Source organism: Giraffa tippelskirchi, chromosome 6 (assembly GCF_054371585.1).
Source record: "Giraffa tippelskirchi isolate mGirTip1 chromosome 6, T2T-mGirTip1v1.2.pri, whole genome shotgun sequence".
NCBI lineage: Eukaryota > Metazoa > Chordata > Mammalia > Artiodactyla > Giraffidae > Giraffa > Giraffa tippelskirchi.
Window position 1 is genome coordinate 49,936,703 of NC_137280.1, and position 12,836 is coordinate 49,949,538.

The window sequence follows — 12,836 nt, forward strand, 5'->3', positions numbered from 1 at the left end:
TAAAATTAAACAATAATATTCTCGATCTGGACTATACTTTCAGACATGGAAAGGTCCATGACTATAGAACAAGAAGAGATTTTGGAAAATGCCAAATCCAGTTGAGCACTGCAAGAATTGGCAACCTACCTAGAATATAGAAAGAACACAGAATACCATCAGGAGATATGGTTAAAAGAAGTTAAGTGGAATGTCAACAGAACATCTGAGTAACGTGGGAAGACATTAAAATGTTTCAAAGGGTTAGTGAGTATAAAGCCAACCAGAAAGAGATTCTTGATAAGAGTAAAGTCTTGTGTCTACTCAAATATAATGTCATCTGAGTCCTAATGCTCTGGGCTGCTGAATTAGTCACATTGGAAGGGTATGGCATGAGATCTCTTGTTCCTCCAACTATCTAATAAAGCTCTGAAAATCCATTAGTGCAAAGTGAGAATCGCCTTGGAATTGAGGTCCTGCTTCCTAGTTGAAAATTCCTTAAAGTGAAAGTCACTGTCATGTCTGACTCTTTGTGACACCATGGATCATAGCCCTCCAGGCTCTTCTGTCCATGGAATTCTCCAGGCAAGAATACTGGAGTGGGTTGTTATTCCCTTCTCCAGGGGATCGTCTCTCTCCGGGGATTAAACCCAGGTCTCTTGCATTGCAGGCAGATTCTTTACCGTCTGAGCCACCAGAAAATCCCTTAACATGGAGCAAACTCAAATCATCTGAGATGTTTACTTACCAGAGAAAGAAATTCCAACATTTATTTCAATATTTATTCACCATGGTGGCTCCACCATTTTGAACATGTAACTTCCAAAGCGTCTATGCTGGTCTGTAACCAAGAGGCAGAAAGGGGAAGAACATGGAGAACCACATAGGGGAGGATTTGGGGGCCAAGCCTGGAAGTAGGGGTGTCTCTTCTGCTCACATTCCATGATCTGGAATTCAATGTCATGGGACACCCAACTGCAGGGAGCTTGGGAGATGCAACCCAGTTGTATGCCAGAAGAAGAACACACAAGTGGCAAATAGGTGGCAAGCCTCTGACACAAGCATATACGTTCAAACTTGGCAGTTGACTGGACTGTATACAGCAAAGAAAGATATTCTCAGGGTATGCCATTTACTCTAATCTAGACTTTGTGTTCTTCTTATAATCAGAGAGAGAGAGAGCAAGAGCAAATAAAAGAGAGGCAAGAAAGAAGACAGCAAGAGCAGACATGGGTTCAATACCTGGGCCGGGAAGATCCCCTGGAGGAGGGCATGACATCCCACTCCAGTATTCTTGCCTGGGAAATCCTATGGACAGAGGAGCCTGCCAGGATACAGTCCATAGAGTGGCAAAGAGTCAGACAGGACTGAAGCGACTGAGCATGCACACACAGCTTTATTCATAAGCTGAAGAAGAAGATCCAAGGAGAGGAAGAAACTAGGATGGGGAAGGGAAAAAGAGATAAAGCCAGGGAGGCGGAGAGAGAATCATTAATGCCTCCAGCTGCCTGAATACATGGGAAGGACAGACAGAGGAGCCACAAGAGCCCTAGGACAGAGAGAAGGCCCCCCTCTTCTATGTCAGCAAGAAGAAAATCATGGATAAATATGGACACCTCTGATGGGAGAGAGACCCGAGGAGCCTGTGGGAAGCCATGTCTGCTGGCTTGCCTTCTCTTTGCTATCTTAGAGTCTCACGCTGTCAGTGCAGAGCAGAGGAGGACAAAGAAGCCACAATTACATCACCTGTCTGGGCTTCATGTCCTCATTCCTAAAATGAGAGTAAGGACTCCAAAGTCACAGCATAGGGAGCTCTAAGGCTGCAGTTTTCACGGACCAGGAGACACCATTGATTTGGAATGCATGAGAGGAAGAAGCAGAAGTGCCCCTCACACATGCGCCCTCGAGGGGCAGCATCAGAGCCAGAGGGTACAGCACGTGCTTCTCTGTAGCTCAGGGACAGATCGCCGGGCAGCTCAGGGATGGCTGGAGAGAAACAAGGGCTCAGCGTACCCACAGTAGGGCTGGCTGAGCAGCTCAGTTGGATGACTGAGAAGGCTGGGGATGAGTTGGGATGGGGCTACTGACTTTAGAATTAAAATGGAAATACAAGGACCATGTCAGAATACTGCTAGCTCCTCTCTCCCTTGGGTTTCTAAATTTTCCCACTAATAACACATTATTACTGAATCAATAATAAAAACTATTGTCCAGGATGCACATAAAATCCTTATAGCTTCCCCCCACCTTTCTTTTTCTTACTGCATTTAGGATGCCATGAGGATGTGAACTTTCTTTTTTTCAGTTGTTCCCTCATAATCACATCTGGCTCCCAAATCTCTCATCTTCCATTCTGTACCATCTGGATGGCAGATCCTTCAGTCTTCCTTCTCAGGGAAGGGCATGCCCCACAGCTTGGGCTCCTGGTAACTATAAGAACCTGGGAGTTCCAACCTGTCTGACCCCGGTTGTAGGGAGGTAAGATCATGTCTCTCTTGAGTTGACGGGCATCTGTGTAGAGGGCTTGCCTTAAGGGGTGAGGCTGGTCTTCACACTGCCTGGGCTGTTAGTCTGGAGCAGAGAGATGAGGATGTCTTGAATAGCTACCTGATATTTGCCATTTGGAAATGAATGAAGAAAAGGTGATGCACTTGATGGTGCCTTGAGATACTCACGGCTCTGGGAGTCATCCACAGGGCTGTGATGTTAGAGCTGAGTGCTTGGGGCCCCCTAATGGGAGAGTCTATTTGTTAATGGGCACAGAGCTAGGTATTGGCAGAGTAAGGACCACTTTCATTTAAAAAAATTTCTAACATACAGTTTCGAGTGGAAACACAGAAAAATTAAACCCGTTTCTGACTGTCTAGGCTCCATTTCACTGTGAGGTTAGCCTCAACTTTGGAGCTGGTTTTAGTAAGATGGCTTTGCTATCTTGACTCCATGGAGAGTCCTTCCTTGACTTACTGGTTTGGGGAGGTGGGTATCGATGACATCCCTCTTGAGAGATACTGGGACGTGTAAGGTCCCCCATCCATGAAATCACTGATGTCTTTGGTGCTGACTCTGGGCTTTCTTCAGTCTTGAGGCTGGGCAAGTACAGGGCTTGTAAGCCTGTGGGGTGCAGCCCAACAACCCTCAAACATCCACATATTGCAAAGCTCACAAAATAGAGAAACATTTTCTCTTCTGAGGATCATCCAGGCCTCTGCTGCTTTCTCTCTATCCTCTACAGCCTGACTTCTGGGTCATATTATTTCTCTAAGGCTTTTCCAGACATCACAAAATGAAGGAAGGGAAACTGGAAATTAACACTGAAACTAGTCAGTTTCCCTCCCATTAGCTTCTCTGGTAAATTCTTAGCAGGACCTAAGGGTTATGGCAGAAAGTGAAGAAGAACTGAAGAGCCTCTTGATGAAAGTGAAAGAGGAGAGTGAAAAAGTTGGCTTAAAAGCTCAACATTCAGAAAACTAAGATCATGGCATCTGGTCCCATCACTTCATGGCAAATAGATGGGGAAACAGTGTAAACAGTGGCTGACTTTATTTTTTGGGGCTCCAAAATCACTGCAGATGGTGATTGCAGCCATGAAATTAAAAGACGTTTACTCCTTGGAAGGAAAGTTACGACCAATCTAGACAGCATATTGAAAAGCAGAGACATTACTTTGCCAACAAAGGTCCATCTAGTCAAGGCTATGGTTTTTCCAGTGGTCATGTATGGATGTGAGAGTTGGACTATAAAGAAAGCTGAGCACCGAAGAATTGATGCTTTTGAACTGTGGTGTTGGAGAAGACTCTTGAGAGTCCCCTGGACTGCAAGGAGATCCAACCAGTCCATCCTAAAGGAGATGAGTCCTGGGTGTTCATTGGAAGGACTGATGTTGAAGCTGAAACTCTAATATTCTGGCCACCTGATGCAAAGAGCTGACTCATTGGAAAAGACCCTGATGTTGGGAAAGATTGAAGGCAGGAGCAGAAGGGGACGACAGAGGATGAGATGGTTGGATGGCATCACCGACTCAATGGACATGAGTTTGGGTAAACTCCGTGAGTTGGTGATGGACAGGGAGGCCTGGCATGCTGCGGTTCATGGGGTCACAAAGAGTCGGACACAACTGAGCAATTGAACTGAACTGAAGGGTTATTTTTATTTCCAGTTCACATCATTGCTATGGTACTATCACCTTGTTCTCTTAACAAGAATTCATGGAAAGACAGGCAAATACATGAACAGTAGCCTACGGGAAGCCTCAAGGACAGCAGATATGGAATTATTTTTCCAAAGCTCGTGCTTCTTTCCAATAAAAAGTTTCTCAAACTATGTTAGCAAGGGTCAAACAGTTGTATAAGGAGATATTTTGTGATTTTCAAAATAAAATACTGAATCCACATCTGGGGAATTTGTTTTCTTTTCAAAAACTAACACTTAGGGTTTTCAGTGTACATTTCTCCAGCCTTTCAACATATACATAGTAGGCTGGGCTTTTCAAGTCCAACAGATGCCCCATTCGCATTTTGCAACCTAATATCAGATGAAGTAGTGCTAGCAATAGATCCTCTGAAAAAGCCTGACTATATTTATAAAGTTAATACTATTTGTCAGCATCTTTGCTTCCCCTCCACACTTCCCTTGAATTAAAAAAGCTATTTTTAGTAAAGCTGACAAGACAGTAGCCATCCCACAAGTTCATTTTCAGCAGTAAATGGTTCACAAACAAGATGTTGACATGTTTTTACTACTACAGGTTCCAAATACCCTGGTCTCACAAAAGTGTTCTAAGAGATTGATAGATATTAAAAAAAGAAATAAAAAATGAAACAGATGTAATAGGCTTTTTCATGAGAATGAATGATGAACAGTATTGACCCTATCTAGCAGCACTCTTGCTTTTGTGAGCTTTTTATTTCATTGTCTTTGACCTGCAATCGTAGTCTTTATAGGAAATGGCGAAAGAGTCTGAAAGGTAACTAAGATGGGTGGCTGGAAATAAGTGTTTCCTCAAGCATTTATTACCCTTCAGAAATGTCCATCAGCTGAAATGTTAGTCCCATAGAACCACTTAAGCACTGCAGAGGAGAGAGGCAGGTAGTTATTAATTTTTAAGGATGGCTGACAGCTTTCAGTCCATGAGCAAGGCTTAACTTTGCATTTGAATAATGCGGAGATTTTCATTAGTTGGAGTAGAAATCAAAATGATAAATGTTACATTGTCTGCCAAAATACTATGACATTACATTGTCTATTTGCAGTTACCTTTCAGAAGAAGCTTTCCAGAAGTATGCTTAGATAAGCTGAAAGGGTACCAGTATTGTTTTCTTATTTGATGTTTACATTTTGGAAACACAATTCAAAGGACACATCTTCTTGATTAGAGGTTGGTAATCCCCTCTCACTAGCTCAGTGGTGGCTCCAAAGGGCAGTTCATTATTACACCTGACAGCTAAGTGTTGGCATAAATTGCACTAGTCTATGGGATCAATGCAATCAGTTTCAGACATTTCTTTTTGCTCACATCTACCTTCTGAAGACTCTGGGACAATTTAATTACAACTGCACTTAGATTCCTACTTCTTTCAATAAAAAATGTAAGATTACCCTCACTTGAGAACTATCAGACTAAAAGGTTTGTGATTGCTTTTTACTGTCATCTTGCTTCCAGCCAGTTATCATGTCAGGTTTGTCTGGGGCATATTTACTTCATTTTGAGCACCCAAGACCCTTATGGCTCTAAGTATTATTTGAATTGATGGTAACACAACTACTTTATCTGGATGTCTCTTGGTAACTTAATGTATGATCTTAGTAACAAACACTAGAATTAAACCATTAATAGAACAGGCTGCTAGCAGCTGCTTCAACGATGGTTTCATGGGCATTAAAATAGCTGATTCAGAGATTTCTATAGAGAAACGTAAGGTAGTTAAAGACTCTAAAATCAGTGAAACCATAATATCTGCCAGTAGCAAGCTGATCCATATACACTGACATTATTATGCCGAAAAAGGCTGATAGAAGGTCAAAAATATTTTACTCAATTTAGATGAATCTTCCATTTTGCATGTCATTTTGCATTTCCAAATTTAGCTTAAAATTACAAGCTTCAAGGAAAAGTCCTTTATATATTTATTCTACTAGATAAAAGACTATTGATGAATCTGCCTGCCCTCACACAAGAAGATAGGATGAATGAAGAATTGGCATCAGTTGAGAACCTCCAATCAGTTCAGTGAGGAGAAGAAAGAAGATCCTTTTGGTACCTGCTCAAAAGTACTTTTTAAGGTATTCAGCTGGGATTTATCAATCAGTGTATTAATATCATGCTTTGGGGAAGCATTTATACAGCCCCAATTCTAATAATTTTGTAAGGTCCCAATTCCAGTTAAAATTGTCCTTGCTCAATTGGTTGTTTTTGGCTGTGCAGACTGTCTTAGCTGTGCACTGGAAGCATGCTGCTGATTTTCAATATGTAAACTTTCTCAGATTGCAGAATTACTACTGAAACACCTGAAAATATACTTTTTGAAGTTAACCTCATAGTTGGAAGCATTGTCATTACAACAGCACTTTTGAAATGTCAGAAACTTTCCAGATCAACTAGCATTAAAAATGATAGCCACAAGCAGGCACAAAAGAGACGATGTGGTATGTTTGCATATTTTCACTGCCTGGTGAGTTTAATCTCAAGGTCTAGTATTTCTTCCAGTTGACTAAATAAATCCTCTTTGTTAACTGGATTCCAGTTCATACACCATGCGCTGCACCTATTTGGTGGCAAGAATTCACTCTTTTGCAATTATGTTCTAGAAAGAAGTTGTAACAATTAACTAGACACTTGTCCTCATTTTTTTTAAAAAAGAGTCAACTTTACAACCCAGACAGCAACTGCAGTGATATAACCAAATCCCCGGGATGGTTGGTTATGATTTATTTATCTAATAAAAACTTATTTTTAAAAAGCAAATTAAAGTTTTTTTGTTATAACATGAGCCTATAATGAAATTGTGCCAAGAAGTGCCTTATAGATTAGCAGGTGTTCCATAAATGCCTGTTGTTGACCTATGTTGCTAAGGTTCTTTCCACATAACTTCCAGTGATAATGTATTTTTGTTTTTTTTTTTAGTGTTCTGCTAAAATGTGACTACTTATTATCATTCCATTAATTGTCTTTCAGCATGTCTCTCTCTTTTTTTACATCTTACACTGAAGGTTTTCATTTTTGTTTCCTTTATGGAGTTTATATACATATGTAGTTCTTGATATTCCTATTGATGTTATTGCTATTAGTCAGATTTCAAAATTCTGCAGCCAGCATACTTATAACTGGTGATAGATAAAGCAACCCTAATTTTCTACTCTGAAAGACATTTAGGTCTCTGATGAAAAGTTGCTAAAATGACACAGCAGCAATCCGTAGGCATCCCTGTCTCTGTGCATTCTCTTTAATGACTTGGATTGAGAGCTTCCATACTTAGTGCCATCTTATTTGTGTGCAGGATAGTTTGTAAATGTCTGATTGTAACTTTACTCTGCTGATTTTAATCATTTAAAATTCCAAATATAAAAGATTTTATGATCCTGTAATGATTAGTTTGGGAAGCTAATCTCATGCAAAATAAACCCAGAAGCACATAAAATAATACTCACACGTATCCTCTTCTTCCATGAAAATACTGATCACATAACAGGCATATACAAAACCAACCAACTGCAAAGAAGAAAAAAAAATCTTGAAAATCTAGGACAAATGTCCATAATTAAAGAGCCTGTATAATCAGTAGATAAAGAATATACAGAAGTATCATCTATGAATTTGTAACATTTAGAAAAAACTTAAATGCTATTTAAATATTTTAAAATAATAGCTATGATTTTAAAGAACCGTTTTCATTTTTACTTAGGTTTAATGACTTTCTAAAGTAGTAACCAAAAAAATAAATAAATAAATAAATAAAGTAGTAACCAGAAATGGGAAAAATTATAGATATATTTTACTTAGATTTTGATTTGGAAAAATTACAGATATTTCCCTTAGATTTTGATTTGGTATTTACAGTTCTTATATTTTAAAATCACCACAGATTATTCAGAACATACATATTTAAGTTTTGACTATTTGTAGAGCAATTTGTAGCCCCTTTCATTATTATTACAACTGTTTTAGTGTTTAATCACCACAAGGGGAATCAAAATATGTTCACTGTAAATTAAATACCAATCATTTATTTAATTATGGAAAATGCTTTGAGAATGTAAATTCTAATTAAATGTTAAATTGTTTTGTTAATTATAAATAGCCAGCTGCAAACACCAGGTATGCTACTGCTGTTCAGTCACTTCAGTAGTGTGCAACTCTTTGTGACTTCTATGGACTGTAGCCCACCAGGCTCCTCTGTCCATAGGATACTCCAGGCAAGACTACTGGAGTGGGTTGCCATGCCCTCCTCCAGGGGATCTTCCTGACCTAGGGATCAAACTCTGGTCTCCTGCATTGCAGGCAGATTTTTTATTGCTAAGCTACCTGGGCAGATGCAAACACTAGGTATATTGTTCTCCTTTCTTGATTGCTCCTCCTTTGTTTCTGCATCTCCTCCTTTCCCTAATTAGTAACGACTTCAGTCTGCCCTTTGGAACTCAGGGAATGTTTCAGAGGCTGAAGCCATTTTCTTACAAAGAAACAGGGCCATGAAAAGGCTTTTGTACCCAAGGGGGTGCCACAGGATCCTGCTTGGTTTCAGGGGCAAGGATGTATGTGTGCACCTGTAGTTAAGGCGGTAAGTTCTGAAAAGAGCTGGACCCCACCCGAGAGAACAATATACTTTGAGTTCTTCTGCAGTGCCGTCAGAGGGCTGCAGTGGGCTGCTCCCCCACAGGATATGCTAGTACTTTAGAAATACATGTGACTTTCTGACATGCAGTCCAGGTGAGACTGTGTGAGTGTGTGCTCAGTCGTTAAGGCTTATCCAACTCGTTGCAACCCTATGGACTGAAGCCCGCCAGGCCCCTCTGTCCATGGGATTTCTCAGGCAAGAGCACTGGAGTGGGTTGCCATTTCCTTCTCCAGGGGATCTTCCTGACTCAGGGATCGAACTTGCATCTCCTGTGTCTCCTTCATTGGCAGGCAGATCCTTTACCACTTAGGCACCTGGGAAGCCAGAGTCAAACCACACATTAGTTATTGTTAAAGGCTCGTTTTTCTTCAATTTTTAGAAAATAAATAAATACAGAAATAGAAACAGAAGTAATATTTTCTCCTTATGTTCCCAGGTGTTATCTTGTTCACTCCTTTCAATATACATGTTCTACTTTGGATAACTTGATGTAGCCCTTTGGATGAATATGCTCTACTGAGGGGAATTGACTTTGAAGATGGCCCATTAGCTTGAAGAGCAGTTCAATGAGTTCAAGTGACATGAGTCCTAGTGACATAAATAGGCAGATCACATTTCTTTGAACACTAAAGAGCTAGACAAAGTGATAGCCAAACAAATCAAGTCTCTTCCTGTGCAGTGTGACCAGGATGACTGATACTCTGGGTCTCTTCTACTCACTTGGCAAGAAGAAGGTTAGTAGAAGACTGGATGCATCATATTACAATAAGAACATTTCTGAACTAGTTTTGCTACTTTGGTTACAGACCAACCTTTAGATGCTACACAGTTTATCTTGGCAGTTGCATAGTGAATAGTTAGCTCATAGTTGCTTGATGGCTTAGGTAATCCAATAATTTTTCCCACACAGTGACCTCAGGTAAATTAAATCTCACAAATCATTATTTTTACATTTACGTAGGTGAAAGATAAGCAAACTGTTTTGATTGAGTGCTGTAGGACTTTTCTAGTATAAAGTTAAGGCTTTCATGATGACTCAGTGCTACAATGAATATTACTTTTCTACTTTCCTAACAGACTATATATCTTTACAAAAAATCTAACACTTCTACTTATACATTTATGTTGATCTGAAGTAATATAAATTATTGTTTTATCTTCATTGATATCTTTTGAGACAGCAATGATGTCTATATTAGCCTATTATTAGCCTCTTTGACAGGGAACATTTTTTTTTTCTTAGCATTAGCTCATTCCATTTGGCAGGCTGGATCCATCGGCATTTACTAGTTGGTTCATTGGCATTTCCTGGAAGGAAGGCCAGAGAATTGACTAGAAGGGCCCATGAGAGCAAACTTGGTGAGCTCAATGGTGAAACACTGTTTTCACATACCAATATGCAGAGCTAATCTGATACGGTTGAAAAAAAAATCCCATCCTGATAGAGAAATTTTAACTTAAAATAAACTCTATCCCACCTCCTCTGGTTTGCCTTCCAGCTGTTACAAGAGACCTGGAAAATAGTAGCTGTTAAAATGCAAGTTAGGTAGTCCTGATTCTATCATTTGAGGAAGCTGAGATTTAAGGAGAGGTTTGGGGTTAGGATGAGACATTAAGCAGTTAGTAGGACTACATGAGAAGATAATCATATATGTACTTTTTAAAAAAGTTATTTATTGATTAATTTTTGGTCTCATTGGGTCTTTGTTGTTGCGCTGGGCTTTCTCTAATTGTGGCGAGTGGGGATTACTCTTAGTTCTGGTGTGTGGGCTTCTCATTGTGGTGGCTTCTCTTGTTGCAGAGCACAGGCTCTATGCTCATGGGCTTCAGTGGTTGCAGTATGTAGGCTCAGTAGTTACAGTGTGCAGGCTCTAGTGTGTGTGGGCTTCAGTAGTCATGGTATATTGGCCTAGTTGCAGTCAGGCATGTGAACCTTCCCAACCAGGAATCGAACCCATGTCCCTTGCATTGGCAGGTGGATTCTTATCCACTGTACCACCAGGGAAGTCCATAGATGTACCTCTATAAAGGCAAAAGAAGCAAACTCAATTGAATAATTTTTCCAATAAAATTTTCAAAAAGTATGTTTTTATTTAAGTCTTATTTATCTTGTATTTCTTCCCTGCATTTTAGGACCATGGATTATTTTTAAATTATTGGGTTAACTGTTTCTGAAAAGATTGTCTATGTACTTAAGATTATTGGTCAATATATTTATTTCTCTTTTTCAAAATAAGTCTTTTAAGTAACAGAAAATAAGACCAGGTTCTTAGTTATACTGGCATCACACTGTCCTTCCCTAGTCAGTGAAATTTTTTTTGTTAATGAAATGTGAGAACACTCAGATTTAAAGGAACAGAGCAATGCATAGCATAGCAACAGAAAATTTGCAGATCCAATTGTTTATTAATGGATCTTAATAATATCCTGATAGATGAAATGAAAGGAATTTTGGGTAATTGAAATATGCAATACCATTAGCTGGAAACAGAAAGATAAAGACCTGCCATGTTGGAAATATTAGATTACTGTCCAGGTCTTCAAACAGAATTTGCCAGTCATAATCTCAATATTATAACAAATGAATTAATTAAAACATATCCTTTTACTTTTGCTTTATTGATTGGCATCCTAATAAATTATTTACTCCCCAAATTACTTTTGCTCTCATGATTAACCAAACTGCTGTTTCATTAATAATGTTATTCTCATGAGAACATGTCTAGACACCATGTTAATCACTGATTTGTAGATGGCTGACTGTTGTGTAGTTCTTGGTTTCCCAGAATATGAGTTGAGATAGTCCCCATGGCTTTCTGCTTATCTCTAAGAAATGGAATAAAATGCATTCTTGCCAATAGCAAAGACACAAAATAAACAACATCAGGATAATAATCCTGATTATTTCTGCTTCAAATAAAGTTTTGAAAGAGTCATTCATTTTAAAGACATCTCTTTTCTCTTCTATTAAAGATATCCACCTCTATGGTTATAACATTCAAATAATTTTCTCCTTCATATTATAAATTCTGAAGGCATAAATTCCATCTTTTTCAATATATTAAATGGATGCAAATGGCCTAAGACTAGATTCCAGCACCTTTGTGTGTGTGTGTGAAGGGATTGATTAGTTTTTGCAAGTAGAATTTATATAGGAGATTTATTTGTTTGGCCTGCAAGCCTTGTAGGGCTTCCCAGGTGGAGCTAGTGGTAACGAATCCATCTGCCAGTGCAGGAGACACAAGAGATGGTTCAATCCCTGGGTCAAGAAGATCCCTTGGAGAAAGAAATGGCAACTCCCTCCAGTATTCTTGCTGGGAAATCTCATGGACAGAGGAGCCTGGTGGGCTTGTATAAGGATTGACAGGATTAGATTTCACTCATGCAGGACAACCAACCATGGTCTGTGTGTCCTGCTAATTGTGGGTCTTGGGAAGAATAAGTCAAAGAAATGAAAATCTCTACAACCCTGAGTGTCTTGCATATGTACTCAGTCGCTTCAGTTGTATCCGACTTTTTGAAACCCCATGGACTGTAGCCTGCCAGACTCCTCTGTCCATGGGATTCTCCAGGCAAGAATATTGGAGTGGGTTGTCGTGCCCTCCTCCAGGGGATCTTCCCCACCCAGGGATCGAACCCGAGTCTCCTGAGTCTCCTGCATGACAGGATGATTCTTTACTCCTGAGCCACTGGGGAAGCCTTTGAGTGTCTTAAGGGATCACTTTTCAGTGGAGTGGATGGTGAGAAAAACTCATTTAGGGAACGCAGAGAGAAAACCTTGTTCAGTACTAGCCTTAGGAGAGAATTGGGAGGTTTGGGGGAAGCCAAAAGGATTCTTGAACAAAAATAAGTCCCCGATACTGTCCCAAATTTCCCAGCACTCACGCTAACATTTAAGCCCTAAAGGTTAAGAGAATCTGTAAGGAATGAGAGAAGTTTCTCTATTTAACAAACAGGTTCTAAATGGCTCTTTGTTAGTCCAAATTTTTCCTCAAGTCCAAAATGACTTTATAAAAGTTTTGGCCAAAG

General features: G+C 39.6%; 1 protein-coding gene across 1 annotated transcript in view; it reads right to left on the minus strand.

Annotated features, from left to right (window-relative positions):
• The window catches only part of NKAIN3 (sodium/potassium transporting ATPase interacting 3), a 508,353-nt gene that overhangs the window by 26,581 nt on the left and 468,936 nt on the right, over window positions 1-12,836 (minus strand). Inside the window, exon 5 of the mRNA XM_081504335.1 lies at window positions 7,624-7,684. Within this exon, the coding sequence (XP_081360461.1) occupies window positions 7,624-7,684 (61 nt within the window). The remainder of the gene's footprint in view (window positions 1-7,623; window positions 7,685-12,836) is intronic.